The sequence below is a fragment of the Magallana gigas genome, chromosome 8 (genome assembly GCF_963853765.1).
Source record: "Magallana gigas chromosome 8, xbMagGiga1.1, whole genome shotgun sequence".
Taxonomy (NCBI): Eukaryota; Metazoa; Mollusca; class Bivalvia; order Ostreida; family Ostreidae; genus Magallana; species Magallana gigas.
The window spans coordinates 14,768,042-14,786,636 of NC_088860.1; the positions used below are offsets into that span (position 1 = coordinate 14,768,042).

Genomic DNA, 18,595 nt, shown 5'->3' on the forward strand with positions numbered 1-18,595 from the left:
ACAATGGCGCAATTACACTACTAGTGGAGCCTATACATACAGGAATACAACAGGCGGTGCTATATATTCTGTGTGCAAAATAGATTGCACGTGCTTCACAGGTACAGACCTCTTATACATTGGAGAATCGACAATCGTGTCAAAATATTCATACTCATTCATATTTAGTTATTCTCTAGCAAAAAATATAATTATGCTTTCGGGGCATTTCGAGTTGAAATTTTTGTGTATCAATTTTCTTTGAACAGAATGTCTCAAAAAAATGCTTTGTAAATCAAGTCAATCCTAGTGAAAATATGCATGAATGGAAGATTGTACTTGCTGGTAATAAAGATTTGCAAATCAAAGCTAAACGAAGATTTGGTACGCTTTTAAAAATACATTGGACAATTGCTATAAAGATTTACAAGTGACATACTCAGAACATGTATGCAAACTATCAAAAGAACTCAAGCCATTATCAACAACATTGAGTTGGATCAAGCAAACATACTTGCTTAGCTGTAAATAAATCTAAAAGCGATTGTATATGGACCACTTAAAGCATGTAAATGTACTAGTGTTAACTTGTGTGTGAACCATAAAATAAATGTACTTAATCCATGAATTTAAATGATACAGCCTTCAAGGCAATTTAAGAACAGGTTTTTGAAAAACTGCATTCCTTTAAATAAAAAAACAAAACAAGGTTGTTATCTGGAAATATTTAATGATTTTATGATAAGACTAATGCCTAGCCTGCTAACAGATGCATATGTATGATAAAGATGACCTAGGGTCACAATTCACAACCAATGGAAAGCTCACAATCCTAATACAAGACATATGGCTTACATGTACGGTGATTCATGTGCATTTTATAAAGATATAAAAAGTCAATGTCTCATTAAATGTGTAATCAAATGTCATCTAATAATCAAATAAAAATGCGACAAAAACCTTAAAATTATATTTAAAAATATTAATGTAAATGTTTAACAACTATGTAAAAATGAAAGTGTATGTGACATGATGATGCTGTAAATGTTTCAAGTTTAACATACATGTATGTAAATAATGTACAAGTTATACTGATTTTCTTCTGCTGGGAATAAAACAAGCAATACATACTAATATTTCTCTCTAAATTGTAATGGGCAAAATCTAGTATAAAGTAGAAAAAAACCAATACATTGACAGTTCAAATGAATAAATTTCTTAACCTTTTTATACAATAGTGTTACAACCAGGTTGTTTTTTCATGGTACCATATGTGTATTTTAATAAAATTTGTTCACAACCTACTGTCCAAATCACAGATTTTTTAATAAAAAAAAATTCTTAATGCAAGAAGATTTATATATATATCAACAACCTTTCATGCTTCAAGAGGTCAAAATCCTTGACCGCAAAAAAAATACTACCAACTGATATAAAAGTGTCAGATCTGCAAGAGAATCAACTTGATCTAAATTGAATTCACCAAATAAGTTGTTAATTTTTTTTCTTCTTGGAATGGTATAATCTTTAGTGTCGGTAGAGAATTTGATTTTTTTCTAGTACAATTGGTCAGTAAGATACAATTGGTCAGTGTGTCCATAGATTTTGTGCCTTTCAGCAAAAACTGTCGATTTCCTGAAACTCACTGAGGGCCTTCACTGGCTCCATATTCTTCTTGCGTGCACCTTTGCGGATTTTGGATCGAAGTTCATTGGGATCTTCCCTTTTGACCAATGCTTTTTTCTCTGGAGGCTTCATTTTCCACATTACCACAGTTGACTGTAGAGCAAAAATTCAAGAATTTTAAACAACCTGAATTTTTTGTATATTAAGTGAAATTTTTAGATCCATATTCTTTGATATGAGATTATCATTTAAATACTTTTGGGCATCCTTTATAACAAGATACTAGATATTTTGCTTTCTTGATATACATGTATATCTTTAACATGTACAGTACAAGGACTCAGTTTGGGAAAATTTAATAGTTTTTGAAATCTTGTTAACAGGTATATACATGCATAAACAACACGTAAAATACACTATAGTAAAAACTCACTGTATTGCCTGCTTGCTTGTACTGAAAACAGAAAATAATTCAATGAATAACAAGCATGATATTCAAAAATTGTATAAATTCTTTAGTTTGAAACATTACTACCAGTACTTGTTTTTTTTTGTCATTATCATATTTATCTGTATCTATAAAGGATACACACCCTGAATACATGGATCCTCAATAAGGAACAACAGTATTTGTCAAAAACAAAACGTTAACCCAAAATCAAACTGCTTACGTGTTAAGCTACTTAACATACATGTTGAGCTTCCTAACATACATGTTGAGCTACTTAACATACATGTTGAGCTACTTAACATACATGTTGAGCTACTTAACATACATGTTGTCAATGAGCATACATGTTGACAATGAGCTACTTAACATACATGTTGACAATGAGCTACTTAACATACATGTTGACAATGAGCTACTTGACATACATGTTGACAATGAGCTACTTGACATACATGTTGAGCTACTTAACATACATGTTGAGCTACTTAACATACATGTTGAGCTACATAACATAAAACATCTCATTAAATTTCATATTTCATGACATCTTTACCTTGGTAGATGCCACATAACAAGCTTTGACAGTCAGTACTACAGCGTTCATGAGATTCTTGGCAGCCATAATGAGTGATGTGGCACTGTCCAACTAAAATGAAATAAAATATCTGATAAATGGAAAAAAAAGCTGCTTTGCAGTTTTTAAATACAAACTTAAAAACACAACTCAACAGAATAGGAGTCATTATCAAAAACACAATCATACATAAAAGAAAAATATGTTATCATCACTTCGTCATATAATTGAATTGTGGGTGGTGGGAGGTGCAAGTCATTCAGGTTAAAGAGCAGCTCACTCATGGAAGGTGACAGTGATTGGCTATATAAAACATATCACACAAAACTTATTTAGGTACAGTATATATGTTCACGCTTAAATCATGATGCACATGCAAATTTCATGCATTTGTTTAATCATTATTTTTTTTATTAAAATATCATTACAGCTCAAAATATCTGTGCAGACTGATATAAATGTGTCATAAGTGTGAGGGATTGGGATTTTGTTTTCTTATACATGTGAATCGTGCAACATCCTGACAATTTTTATTTTATTCTTAAGGAGACTTCATTGCCCTCTTTATCAATAAGACCTTTTATGTTGACACTCCATGCCATGGAGCAATGTACAATATTGCCTGTGTCAGCAGACACTGCCACACTACATCTTGGTTTTACAATCTTGTCAAAATGACTCACAGTGGAAATCCAAACTTGAAAGCAATCATCGGATTTTTCCAACACAGTCACTTTACTTTTACTAAAACAAACTTAGATCTATCATACATTTTAACCAGGTATATGCCATAAAGACAAAAAATCCAAGTTTTAATTATTATTTTGTCCTTTTTTGTTGTAAAATTCTAAGAATTCTTGAATGAAAATATGTAGCACACTCAAAACAATATAACATTTACTTGGTTATTCCGTTAATTTCTACAATGAATACACATATAGTATTCTATATTTTCTCAGCTGTTTATTAGGAAAAAATTTATTTTTTCTTAATTAGGCATTCATTTTGTTTTTGTCTGTATATATGAGTATATATGTTCTTTTCTATTTAAAGTTAGTTTCAGGAAAAGCGTTAAAAGTAAGATAATTGTTAAGGTGGCTCTATACACCACTTTTTGATGACGCAGTACGCAAAAAAGTAAATCTGGAAACATGCATTTCCGGTACTGGCTGATTTAAACTGAGGTGAATTGTATGGGAACCGCTATTTTAAAAAATATGTTAAATGGATAGATTTAATTTGATAATTGGAAAATTCATTACTTACAAGTAATGTGGTATGTGACACCTTCACGTTGTGTGGTATTATTTATCGAAATAAACAGTAAAATCAAGTATAAATTTTTAAAGAGTTTCTTTAGCATCATCGATATGTTACACTGTAGCGCAGTGGGTGAGTGGGTTCACTACCAACCAATAGGTCATGAGTTCGATTCCCGTTGAGAACAATAAATTTTTTAACTCTCCAAAAATTTCTAAAACGTATTTTTTGGTTGAATACCGTGAAAATTCTAAACAGGTGAACATATTTCAATTATAATATACTTTAATGCACATTAATATCAACACCTAACTGGGATGAGAGGATTGCTTTGAATTTCTCTCAGGTTGGGATACATATATCCTATTAGCCTAGTCAATGTTCCCCTTTATTTGTTTGACTTAGTTTTGCATTAAAGCGAATATATTCACTTATACAAGGCAAAGTCTATAATGAAATATGTATGTATTTATCATTCCAACATTATACTTAGGAAATTTTCTTCAAATTAGAAATGAAAAGTCCCAAGGTGTTTGGGCCTTGGGACTTAGGAACGATAACCCTTACATGAGGAACTTTCATACCAAATAACATTTAAAATATTTTTTTGTGTTTAGTTGCAATGGTTTTCATTCAATTTTTTATGTCACATATATTAAAATACATTTTTTTATAACATCAAGCAACTTTTTCAGATGATTTGTCAACAGAGTAGGAAAATATGAAAAATTATGTTTTGGGGAAATACTAAAAAAAATTGCAATAATAACATTTTTGAATGTTAAGAAGTGATATATTTTTTTTTATGTGTCCGAAGGAAATATCCATCATATGACAAAATAATTTCTCTCAATTTCTTGATAGCTGTCTTTTAAAAAGATATTTTACAAAAACACGAAAAAACATTAAAAAATTCTTTAAAAATACCTATAGTATCCCTATCGTCATTTTAATATTTGAAAAGTATATGTTTTGTGGTTTTCTATTGAAAATTGGAATAAACTGTGGGTGTATAGAGCCACCTTAAAAACTAAAAATTTTTTGTTTTCTATAAGTTTTCATAACATTTCAGGTAAAAGATACAATACTGGAATACAGTGTATTTGTGAGTAACATTCAATAGGTCAAGATAATTCATGACCAAAAGCAGTGCTGAATACATGTATTTGCAATTTCCTGGGTATGAGCTGAGAGGGCCTCAGTTCCTAGAGACTCCCCTGGAGTAAATAGTCTTACCCCTGTCACAACAATAGCTTGTTCACTGACACTTGTAATATCACTCTTCACTCTACTAGTAATGTTAAGTTGATGGCAAAAGAGAGCGATTTCTTGAAGGTAAGCATTCAGATCTTTCTTTTCGGCCGAGTTGGGACACTAGAAAATTAAAATGGTCGTGCATGAATGATACTATAGTGATAAGAATTCCCCTCAATTAGCCTTACCCCTGACACGATTAACTCTCCACTGACATTCTGGACATCGGCTTTGACTTTACTGGTAATATTTAACTGTTGGCAATACAGAGCGATTCGTTGTAGGTAAGCTAACAAGTCTTTCTTTGAGGCGGAGTCTGGACACTGAAAAACATGTTGTGTTATTGCATAGCACTAACAACCATTAATAAAACAAACAGAAACCCATGGCCACATAATGGACGTTCTTTCTGATACTACAGTAGGAGCACTGGTTTCAGGCGTGCTGTAAATGTAAATCACTATTTATTTTGAAAAATAAATGTAAAAAAATTCATAATTTTTTGGGTTTTTTAAAAATAGTTTTAAGAGTTAGAATACAGGAATATACAAGGATATTGGTACACAATTCTTAACTTAATAAAATTCTTTCTGCCAATTCAAAGCACTTTCTTTGAAAATTTTTGAAATCAAGTTATGTACCTTTGAACACAAAATACAGAGTAAAATATACAGGGATAGGAAACTGAAGATTAAACCAATACCTGGTCAGCAATTTGTTTGGCAAGTTTATCCAGTTGTATACCAGCCTCAGAGATTTTCTTGGCAGCATTGATCACATCCATTGTACTCTTTAGTGGCCCTCTTCCTCTACATAATTTAATTGATTTGTTGTTCAAGTTTATTATTACCTAAGATGCTGCATATCAAAGATGAGGCTCAGCAAAAGTCCAAAACATTTTGTTTTTATCATTTGAGGCAAATGGGAGAGGGAGGATAAGATGTGAGAATTGATCCCCTACATACTTGTACAAAAAATTCACCTGAGATAATAAAACTACATGTATAACTTACTCATTCAAAGTACAAGTACTAAATGTTAACCTTATTCAAATTTAAAACAACTAGGTATATGTAAGATGTAGATTTATACATGCTCAAGGAAAATGAACCCTCAGGTATGTTACATTCTACTATACCTATTGAAACATTAAAATCTTCTTTTAATCGTTTTTTTTTTCACCTGTCTTTGTGATTTCCTACCTGGTAAAGTCTGTCATCTCCATCATGATCATACACATCTGCTTGGCCATGACAATGATGTCGTTCCCACTGTCGTCCCACTTGGCAACCTCTCTGTCCAGCTTCATTTTGTCTGCCAGGAATTCCTGGACCTGCATCTGGATCTGCTCCCGCTCCTCCGCAGGCAGCTGCCTCATCATGGCCCGGTCACTCTTACCGAGGTCATCATCCATGCCGGTCATGTAACTTGCTGTTGAAGGAATACATGTATTTGTATTTAAGTATTCAACATAGCAATCTTTTCCCAAAAACAAGAATTGATGTAAATCAGTTTTTACATTGCTTAATAGGATTTCTTAATTTTTTTCTAGCAATTTTCACTACGAGTAAATTTCACATAGAGATTCTCTTTCTGATGCCTTTTTTTTTGCTGTTGCCTCATGCAAAAGATACATATAGTTAGTAGGTCATAGCTAAAACTTTATAAGAACACAAAATGTAGGTTTTGTAAAACTCATAATATCATTCAACCATGCATTTTATCAATTTCATTTCTGAACACATGACATTGATGAAATTTAAATAGAAATGAAAATAAAATCACAGTTTTAAAAACATCAAAAGTATATGTAACACAACAAGTATACTTGAAATAACACATTCAGATCTATCTGAAAACATTCCATCATCAGGCTACCGATAAAACAAAATCAGATCAAAATTTCACCTTTAGATCTTGAAGCTGAATTGGAAAAATGTAAATAATGGAATATACAATATGTGATTTTTTTCTGCTATAAAATGCCTCCAAAATATCTAACCACTCTTCGTAAATGTCTGCTTAGTACTCACATTTGCTTCTGGTTTCATATGGATCGTCTTCAACTTCTGAATCTGTTTCAACTTCAGTCTGAAAAGATACCGAAAGGCCCATGAAAAACTCAAGGTTTGCATTGTTTAAATCTTTATATTAAAGACGAATGTTTTGGGAACAATCTAAACAAAGCAATTCATTTTTGCCCATTCAAAATAGAAAGAGTACAAAACATTTTTAACTATTAATGATGACAGTAAACAATTATGATTATTTCCACTACACAATTTATTGTACAAATCGTCATAGAAGGGCTATAGAATTTATAAACAACATTTCTAGAATCATCCTTATACTTATTATTGGGTTACATGTACTTTCTAAATTAACATCTGAGAATAACTCTAAAACAATAATCAGAAGAAAAAAAATCTATCCTCAATTTTGCATTGCTCTACACAAATCAATCATGTTCCTTCTATACACTGTTTGAACTGCCACACTATAACAAGCATAATGTCCACAGAAGAAATTACCCTGTCTAGTAGCACTGCTTGTCTGATATCCCGGACTCCATCATAAACAAGTCGACTGGCATCGATGAATTCATTCTCATCCACTTCCCGTGGAGGGTTGTAACTGAGAGCATCCACTGCTACTTCCACCTTTTCTGCAAAGTTAGGCATCACTGCAGGGAAAACAAAAGCATTGCATGTAAAAACTGAAGATCTGTGATTTTACAATCATGGACATAACCAAAGGAAACAGCTCATAAATCATATCTAAAATATATGTAAATACAAATATGAAAATGAAAAAATATTGTCCTCAGTGCAATAAGCATATCAGCAACATTAAAATCATGGTATAAAATATGAGTGATATCCTATTTCAAACCACTTAGAAGTAAGTACCTTGGTCCCTAAGCATTACAACTGCTTCCATTACTCTGTCCACATATGCCCCTGCCTCGTAATTTTCCATCTCCGCTGTCACCACATTACAGACTCGAGAGGATCTCCCCCTGATGGCCCCTGCTGTACGGTCAAGTGTGTCTGCATCTCCCTCCTGTAGCGCTACCACACATTTGTTGACATCCTCTAGGATATGGCTCTCTGTGAATAAAAATATTTCTTACGATGATCACTTTCTATTTCCACATTTATAACTTGTATTTTCTATTTTTAATTAACATTATACCAAAAAAAAAGCAAGTCAGTAATTCTTTGGAATGATATCTAGGGAAAAATTTTGACATCTTTTATCTTATTGAAAATATGATTCATAGAAAACACTAAGATTTTCTGAATTTTGATTTGATTAAAAAGTTAACTCACCTGAGACAGCTAAGAAATCGTGGATAGTTGTAATATCATCAACTGCGTCTGTTAAGATTCGGACCTCCCTCTCCCAGGCGTCCTTGAACACATCCATGTTCTCCTGAGCAACCTTAGATCTGGGTCGACTGGCCAAAATACGAGCTGCATTGATGACCTACAAATTTAACTCAAAGATTAAATCACCAATTTTCTTATAAGTTCAGTTTAGAATATAAAATATACATTTCTATTCAAAATTTTACAATATTTCATTACATGATTTGACCTACATAAAAAATAAATCAAATTTAAATTTACAGTCTACATGTATATTACAACTCAGTCTAGGTTTAGGCCCATGGAGAGTGGGTAACAAGGCATAGCAATTGACATCTGATGCAATGACATCAGTACAACTTTAACCTGTGGCAATGACATCAGGAATAGTAGGTATTAGCCTCCCCTGACTTGTACAGATTATACAAAGTAAGAACTAACCTGTGGACAGAGGCTCTCAAGCTCAGCCGCCGTCAATCTCACCATCTTCACACCTTCTGCATTGCTGGACATGGAGCAGGCGAGATTGGCAACCTACAAAAAGATTGAGTTTATATCATAATGGATTTATGCGGGACTTGTACATACAGACAACGAAACAAAGCAGATCTCCTTCTTTAATCTTTTCATTAATTGCACATACGATTTTTTTTTGATTATGTGTATATGTTAAATATACTTCATTAGATTTATAACTTTTACCGAAACAATTACCGTATAAGCAAATGTATCAATGCAAATGGGCTACATATCTTATTAACAAGAATTGATTTCAGTGTATTTTACAATTTCTGAATTGATACATCATCATATTTGTTCATGTTTATCCTACCTCCACCAGTTTGTTGGCATGGTCAGCGAACACTTGGGCATATTCCTCCACCCCTCTCTCATCACCGGCCTTGGCAGCCTCTATCAGGACTAACAGTGGGACATTGGTCTCAAGGAACGAGTCAGAAACATGATCCACCACTGCTTTTCTCAGCTAAAACAATTTAACAAAGGTGATAATCTTGTTATACTGCATGAATTTCCAATTTACATACAAGAATTCACTCTCATAATTTGTAAGACAAATGTCATATAAATTTACTACAAATTTAACCTACATCTGAACTTCTATATATCGAACACTGATACTTCGAATACAATGGACAAGTCGAAGTGATTTGTAAGTCCCAACAACTTATTTTTTTAGTATTTTACCCTTAATATCTCCAATACATGGATATCTCGAAGTTTTTAAACAGTCCCATCTAGTTCGAGATATCCAAATTTGACTGTACATAAAAAATCCTGTACAAGGTAATATTGACTGTATGTACCAATATACATGTAATGTACTGTATGTAATGATCTCATTAAAGCTTAGTGATACGTGTAAGAACTTTATTCTATCTATACAGGGAGCCTCCTACCTGTCTCTTTAGGTCTTTGGTCTTCCTCTCCATGTTATCAATGGCTCTCTGTAGATCGTCACTGACCTCACTTCTTCCTTGCTACAAATATCAATCATGTACTTGTATATGCTGCAGGGGGCAATATCACAATTACTAGCATTCCTTGTAACTACATCGTACAAGGAATATCAACAATGAATTGAATAGAGATGATTTGTAAGATGGGTAAGGAAATTCACCCATCTTATAAAAGGAAAATTTATATGGTTGGGTTGATAATGAATTTTCTAGCAAAGACCTTAAATCTTGTCGCACAAGCTCATAAATAACAAATTAGTAGGGTATCTTCATGCACATGCTTAATACTGTACATATACACTGTATAAAAATGCCAACATTTTTATCATGAAAATCTCAATGGAGGAAAATGAATAAACAATTTACAGTCAGAGTTCCTCATAACACATGTACATATATTACATGGCAATGCAATAAAGTTCAACTCATTTAAATGATCTAACATTTACAATAGCATGCCAATTTTTTTATTCAAGCAACTTATTCATTTGTTTTTCACCAAAATAATATGATAAATAATAAAACTTAACACTCTATGGTGCAAATAGAAACATTCCAAAGTACATGAAACATGTAACACAAAAATTTGACTCAATAGGCAACTTCAAGCATTTTCACTTTCTATAACATAGTTTAGAATGAAGCATGTGGCAAAAAAGATGAATTATTGAACAGAAAACTACGAGTGGGTTATTTAGAATGACTTTTATACAAACTGGAAATGGGCCAATACAGTTGTAAATTCATACATTGATAATCTATGGAAAATTCCTATAATTCAAAACATTCCAATGTTACCTGAGACTTGAATTTACTTGTATGTGGCTTCCTGCACTGAATTTATTATACAATATTAATTCAATTTGAAATCCAAACCTTCTTTATGATCTAATATATAAAATAACGAAACACTTTATTGATTATTTTTAATTAACATAATAGTATCTGATTATAAAAAAAATTGCTTCATGTATTTTATACTATTTCTTATTCCTAAATTCCTTTTTCCATAAAATATATTTAACCTTTTTCTTAAATAAATTGGATTATGCTATCTTGCAAAGACAAAAATAAAAATTATAATAATCAGCACAAATTTCTAAATGAAGCAATTCCTCTTCGATTGTACCCATAAATGATGGTCTAAAAATACCTTAACAAATGTAGAATTAAATGGGTGAGTTTTCCCCCTTTGTAAAGACCAAATACTACTACTTCAATGTTTCAGCATTTGGTGACAATTTGAAGCAGCTTACATTGTTCATGTACTCCGTTAGCAGGTCTTGTAGTGCCTGTCTGACAGCATTACACTCCTGTACAATCCTTTCCCTGCGATCATCCCTCGTGCAGGAGGAGTCGGCCATTAGAGCAGCTCCACTGATGATGCTCTCCAGTCGTTCCTCTAATGATGGCCTCGTTCTCACTTCATTGTAGGTCAGGGGATCCATAATTATTTTTTGCTAAAATATTGATTGTTAAATACTTATAAAAAAATTCAAATTTTATTTTTTTTACGTGTGGTGGGGTTGAAAATATTTTGCAATTTTATTAAGGTAATGTTAATTTTTTTTTAACTATGGATTAATTTTTACATCTCAAATAACAATCATCATAAAATTCACAATCATAAATCTGTTTATTGGTCTCCATATCTGCATGTACATGCACTACTGTGCTCTTACCATTAATTCATCAAGAGCTGAGGCTAATTCTCCTGCCCCCTCATACGGGTGAGCATCAGAGGCCCCAGAGGCCTGGGCCACCCCCGATATAGTGTTGACAGCATCCACAAGCTGCTGGTAGGCATAGTCCCTGTTGGATTTGGCAGGGGCAAGCTCTGGGTGTCTCACGTACGCCTGAAACCAAATAATATTGCACTCATCTTCCTTAAACAAGATAACTCTGCTTTTACCCTCTTTATACAAGAACAAAGGTCAGTCATGCTTAAATATCAACTACACATGTTAATGCCATGATTAACGTAAACATTTACAGTAATTCATTTTCTCATTCATTTTTTACAAGGAGGAATAAAGATGCTCATTTAATTTTTTTTTCTATTGCATAACCACTTGGCTGGATCTTCGCCTACTTGCGTAATAATTGTCTCTCTTTTTTTGTAAACACAGCAACTTCTTAATGAAAAACATTGTCAATGAACTCCTCCACTCCATCAGGTAATGAATAAAACACGAAACAAGTCCCACTGCTCTATCTATATACACATACTCTCTCTCTCCACCCACAATGCACTTTCTGGTCACATTTCCCATTCATTAATGGCTACCTTTGAAGTGGTGAGCAGCATCATACTGTTCTTCTTGAGGACGGCCCTGGCAGCAGCTAAGTCGTCTCTCCTCCTGGGGTCCTTCAGATCCTGTAGAGACGTCACATAATTAACCAACAAATTACACCAACAACTCTTGCAGGCACTCACATAAAAACACCTCCTGGGTGCTTGACTGTGATGCTAATGGGTCACCTTATGCGAGGATCTATTTATAACAGATCAAACATGTGATAGTTGTTTTCTAAACAAACTAGTCTACAGATTTCATGGGAAAGTTGTCTATTAATTAATATTATACAACACTACATTCCTCTCTGCAATGAAATGCAAACAAGATTTATTAGCTCTGATAGCAAGGTATTCTTGAGTTTTTCCTTGTGAGAAATTCTTAGTTAATGTTTCTGAGCACTTAATACACTACTACTGAAATAAAACCTAAGCATTCTCCACAACAGTACAGCACTTCTTCATACAAATATCTTTTATCTTAATCTAAGTACAAGTAGCAAACCACAAGTACATATAGTTTATATCTTGAGCCTTGTCAACTGTGTTATAGACAAAGAGTAATAATCTACATTGTATCACCGAGTACATAACTAGAGTGTTTTATGATTTGGAAGACGACGTACATTTTGTCTTTGAGCAGCCCGCTGAGCAAGGTCCACCAGACTCTCTCCTAGGTCTTTGAAACTGGACATCAGTTCCTGCTGACTCGTAGCATTACGGACTCTGTCCAAATCACCTTCAACCTGTAATAATGTAAATGGTCTTCTTTAATAGCTTTTAATGCACATGCAAAAAAAATACATTGACTATTTGCTTACTTGACAAGTTTAAATACATGTACATCTTAATGTTTCCTTATTCTTAGAATATGAATCACAATGAAAAGGTATAAAAACTAAAACTTTCAGCAAGAATACTTTTAATTTATATATACTTAACAGTTGCTTACTTGCTAATCAAAATGCATCAAAACATAATGTGACATTAATTTAAAAGTTTTTGTATCAAAACAAACCATTCTGAGGGATTTCAGTAATAGATGGACATCAACCATATCTGCTAGAATCAGTAGTCGAGTGACAGCTGACAGGAGAGCCCTGGCGGCCCGGACCATGGCTCCTCTCTTGGACAGGGAGCAGGGGTCAGCAGCGAATTCTGTGGAGGAGTCTCGCATCACCTCACCTACAGTAATACAGAGTATCCCTCCTGTTGTACAATGTGATGGCTTCAATCATTAAAATAAAACATGCCTGTGTATGATCCCCCAGCAAAAACAAAACATGTGTGAAAGGTTGCTTTTGAACACAGATGCGTTTTCAAACTTTTCAAAATACAGCGATAGATACACATCATTGTGCAAACATGAAGTCCACCTAGTAACCAGACAACATTATTTATTTCAAAAATGATCCGCGATACGGTTTACTCATAACTGACCTGTTTTTCTGACTTCATCAACAGCTGCCATCATATCCACCCTAATGTCTGGGTTTTCGTTGGCTATTTCCTCTCCCCTTGCGATAAAATTCTCTGTAGCTTTCTGTACAGCGGCACTCAAAACATGGGCTTTCTTTGATCTGCCCTTCTTCTTGTTTGAAGGGCTTTTTTGATTCACCAACGTAGTCACCTACAAAAGATTATCAAATTCATTTTATATTAAATTTACAAGATGAGTATGGGATTTTGCAACTCTTATTTGATATTTAGATGAGGAGGATGCTTTATCATAAAATCAGAATACTTTGAACTCTTTTTATTTAGAACTCTCCTATCAAATTCAGGAGACTGAATAACAATATTTACTTAAAGCAATATTTACCTGAGAAATAAAAAATAAAAAAACAAAAAATATTTTACAAATTCTTCAAAATATCATCTAATTGGAAAAATACCAACAGCCCTAAACTTTACTTGCGCCTCTTTATCCCCCTTACCTGAGTGACCAGTGGTTCCAAGGTCTTTTCTACAGACATGGTTCGAATCTCCAGATTCTTGGGGTCCCATTTTACCTGCAGGGACCCCACCATAGGGGAACCAACACTCATAGCTTACTGCAGCTAAAAGAAAAACAAATCATGATACACAACTGTTGGATATTAATATGGTCCATATAAAGCTTCTCATTACAGATTTAGAGCAAGTGTAATTTGTATTATCAAACAGCAATGTTAGACACGTGATTTTTTAATTTTATGGTTTAGTTAATAATAACCCAAATTCTATTACATATTTTATCTAACAATGACTATTGTATACTAGCATTAAATAAGATAACAATCAATTTGAAAAAAAACATATCCCTCAAATTAAACGTGTACTGTATGTCCTCAAAGTCTCAAATATGGCTACCGGTACATGCATTCCTAAATGTTAACATACATAAAGTACGTAGGTTTGTGAACATAAAGAACATATTTTTCAGAGATGTATTCCTCTGGATTTATTTGAACAAGTAGTTCATTTGTAATACATAGTTTTCATTTTCACACATTTTGAATGAAAAACCAAGAAAACGTCCAAAATAAAACCAACTACATGCAACATTGGGACACAGATTAATTTTCCCACTTTGAAGTCCATAGTCCAAGTTACATCATATTACTGAGGATGCATGCATGTACACATACTAATATAAAACGGACACTGAAGGTGGAATATTTATGATATATAACATTTTATTATACCTCTGAGAATATTTTTAATCAAAAATTACAATGAATAAACTTGCTATCCCAAGCTATCTGCCATGATGAATAGTTATCAAAACTATTAATCACCTTCAGCAATCGATTTTCATTGTTTTAAAACTCAGAACACCTCCGTTGTTATCCGATTCGCTATGTCAAATTCAAAGTCCAATAACTCTAATTTGTTTACCATGAAAAAAATCTGCATTGATGACAAATGAAGTTTTCATCTGTTTAATAAAATAGCTATTTACTGACAATTCGGATGATAACAGGTTTATTATCCCCCTCTACAGAAACTACTTCTCTCGGCTTCACCTCGATCATGAAATAGTTGCTGTCTCGTGGAACAATAAACTTGCTATCATCCTCACAGCTACTAAATAGGTAATGTCATGAGACCAGTTCTTGCCGGGTACCATTTCTCGCCAGTACATTGTTAATTTGTTACGTCATTTTTCGTATACAATTTTATGTGTTGATAAAACAATGTTACAATGTACTGGCAAAAAATGTTACTCGGCAAGAACTGATTGCACACCCCAGTATATAGGCCTATATAAAACTGATAGGAGCAAAAATAATAGTGATGCTTCTCATCAATCTTGATCAATAGGAATAAATTGTTTCAAATTCAAATCATCATGTCATGAAAATAAAAACACATTTCAAAGAATTCTTTTAAAATTCTTTCAAGCAATAAATTCAATGCGGCAAGTGGGTGAGGATGTATAATATGTGTGCATCAACCTAAGTTTTGATAAATCAACATAAATTTTTCCATCAGAGTAGAGGTTTCAATGTCCTTAAAACAAATATTCCGGATTCATTTTACTGTTATTCCATTAAATAGGTAGTACCATATAGAAATAAATATGTATACTTAGTACTTCGTATTCTTACCAGAAAGCAACTGCTGTTGAAAACGACAGAAGAAATTCCAATTTTGTGACAACAATCTCTGAATCACAACTTCCGCTGTTCCCTTTTCAACCCTGAAAAAATTCTAATGTTCGTTTTGCAGTTTGGTGCGTTAAAAGAGAACGATGAAAAGCATGATTGAAATAAATGCTGTTTTGAATGCAACCTGAGTTGAGTTTGCAATTCAAATTATAAAATCTACATACAGGACTTTATACATATTATTTAAAAGTATGCAACCATGTGCGATCGACGGACAGAACAGCCATAGGAATGTACATCACGTGACCGTAATATAACAGGCGCGTCAGGTGCGACAGGTAAAGTAGAGAGATAGACATGGATGAGGTGGAAAATGTATTTTAACTATATTTTTTAAATTTCATTACTCAATTTTTATTGGACACCCCCCCCCCCCGAAAATGTTCATGACTATAAAATATGTGCATTATATAGCCCGCAAAAAAAATTGTGCAATAAAAACGATTCGTACTTTCAAAGTATATAGAAAGAAGATCAGTAGAACATATGTAGCTAGGCCTAGAAGATCATTGATAAATCTATATAACCAGCCATATAAGGAACAGTTTCAGTTTAAGAGAATGACTTATAATTATATCTATTGTATATGATATCAGGCAAAGGAACGTACTAGGGCCTACGTGGTGCTCATCGTTTTTCAAAAGTAAATGTACATGGGGGGGGGGGGGGGGGGGGCTTTCCCCAAAATTCTTGGCAATTAAAATAATAATGATAATAAAACAAATTATAAAATAAAATTTTTGAAAAGTCTTTGTTTCTAAATAGATTATTTTGATTTAAATTGATACACATGTACATGTAATATAAGATTACATGCATGTATAATTGCAGGCACGTAGCATAGTTTTTTTTTTAAGGGGGGGGGGGGGGGGCTTTTGCAAAAATTCTTGACAAGTTAAAAAAAAACAAACAAACAAAACAGCTTCTCAAAATCATGGAAATCTTAATCGGGGGGGGGGGGGGGGAGGGGGGGGGCATTTCATACCTATAAGTTCATAAAAAATCAATTTCACTGTTAATTTCCTTCCCTTCAAATCAAATTTTTAAATGCTCCCAAAAAAGTGGGAGGCCAATATAACTCTATCTCAATTTACTTTTTATATTCAAATTTTGAAAAGAAAAAGTTTGCTGCGATAGAAAGTGTTTTTTAATTCAAATTTTATGATACAAACATATTAATAAGCCAACTGCTTCTGCATACATCACAAATTTTTAAGGATACAAAGTGTGTTTAACAGTGCATTGAAACAATTGCATCAACAATGCATATATAATGAATGTTTACTAAGAAAAAAAAACAAATTACAGAGAGAGAGAGAGAGAGAGAGAGAGAGAGAGAGAGAGAAAGAGAGAGAGAAGTTAATCACAGGGGTCCAAATTTTTCCAGTCTGTATTGAACTTATCCATCTCACTTCTTTCTTTTGCACAGAATTGGAATACTTTATATTTAACTGTTCTCTGTTGCGAGAGAAAGTTGAGGGTTGGGGGGGGGGGGGGGCTTCCCGGCCCCTCTGATCCTTCGTGCCTGCATTGCCCTTTCAATAATTTATTTAAACTTACAACGCCAGGTCCTACCGTCACCAACATTTTGAATTTCTCAACTCAAATCTATCATCTAAGTGCAAATATCAGCGGTAATTAGGCCGAGAATTAGATGAGGAAATTTGGTGACGACAGAACAGCTGTTTTAAATACTGAGACAGAGTACAAATCTATAATAAGAGAAAAGGGTCGACTGGCAACCCCACCCCAGTTGCTACATGCCTGATCATACATGTATATATTTACCATGTTTATAGCATTTCATTATCGGTAGCCTACCAACGGGCACCTTTTCAGCATGATAAAAAATACATTGGGCTACTTTAGTTAAAAATTGAGCGAAATTTGAAAAATATTACTGAATCAGTCAAATAGTGATTCTAAAGTGTTCGCTTAAAATTTATGATACTGACTATAGTATTTCTTCATGATTATAAATTTTAAAGGAAAACGAAAATCCACAATGTTTTAAACAACTTTGAATACTAAAATTGTATGTACTCTCAGCTCAGTTAATTTAAAAACTGATACCAACCAACTTTTTTTTTTTTTATATATCTCTCAATTTACGAATCTTTTCCATGACAAGTTACTAGATTTGTTAATTTGTTTTGATTTCATCCAATTTTTTTCTCTTACAGATTCAATTGTTTTTTTGGTATCATCTTTGGTTACCATTTACAGAAATCATTGTCCACTCTTGTCTATAGATAGGGAAATGGCTTTGATAATTAAAAAAAAAAGTATTCTAAACGATCTTTTATATATTGCGTCATTAAAAAAGTTATTTGTATCTATTTAACTATTTAAGCACAATACTAAAAGCTGCTCATATTTCTGACATATTATGTTTTATTTATGTTAAATAAAAATTACATTTTATCTAGTTTGCGTTGAATTACTAGAAAAAGAAAGATCGATGGCCCGATTATAATGTTGGACTTTTTTTTTCGGTTTCAAAACTTTCTAATTTCTAATACCAAGGACTTGGTAAAGAAACATGTGCTCTCTAATTTCACTACTTGGGTCGTTACCGTGGCGAACGCGAAATAGATATCGGACGATCGTTTTTTAAAAATAACTAATTAAAGTTTAATTTAAATAAATTTGA

The 18,595-nt window shown here is 33.1% G+C and overlaps 1 protein-coding gene across 7 annotated transcripts; it reads right to left on the minus strand.

The window, feature by feature from the left end:
• Window positions 1-689: 689 nt before the first annotated feature.
• Window positions 690-16,042, minus strand: LOC105337238 (catenin alpha-2). Of its 7 annotated transcripts, none has more exons than XM_011441874.4 (23): window positions 15,883-16,042; window positions 14,227-14,349; window positions 13,730-13,919; window positions 13,308-13,474; window positions 12,916-13,035; window positions 12,281-12,370; window positions 11,676-11,849; window positions 11,250-11,453; window positions 10,792-10,827; window positions 9,934-10,014; window positions 9,348-9,500; window positions 8,957-9,049; window positions 8,477-8,633; window positions 8,054-8,254; window positions 7,676-7,827; window positions 7,178-7,235; window positions 7,053-7,067; window positions 6,347-6,575; window positions 5,848-5,953; window positions 5,127-5,264; window positions 2,610-2,702; window positions 2,039-2,059; window positions 690-1,758 (listed from the first exon to the last, which is right to left on the minus strand). In XM_011441874.4, the coding sequence occupies exons 2-23, from the start codon at window positions 14,335-14,337 to the stop codon at window positions 1,594-1,596; spliced, it is 2,754 nt and encodes a 917-aa protein (XP_011440176.1). In that variant the 5' UTR covers window positions 14,338-14,349; window positions 15,883-16,042; the 3' UTR covers window positions 690-1,593. The 7 variants fall into 7 exon arrangements, with proteins under 7 accessions (XP_011440176.1, XP_011440177.1, XP_011440180.1 ...); XM_011441875.4 differs by lacking the exon at window positions 5,127-5,264 and adding an exon at window positions 5,333-5,467 and having other exon boundaries at window positions 15,883-16,041; XM_011441878.4 differs by lacking the exon at window positions 10,792-10,827 and having other exon boundaries at window positions 15,883-16,041.
• Between the last annotated feature and the right edge of the window lie 2,553 nt (window positions 16,043-18,595).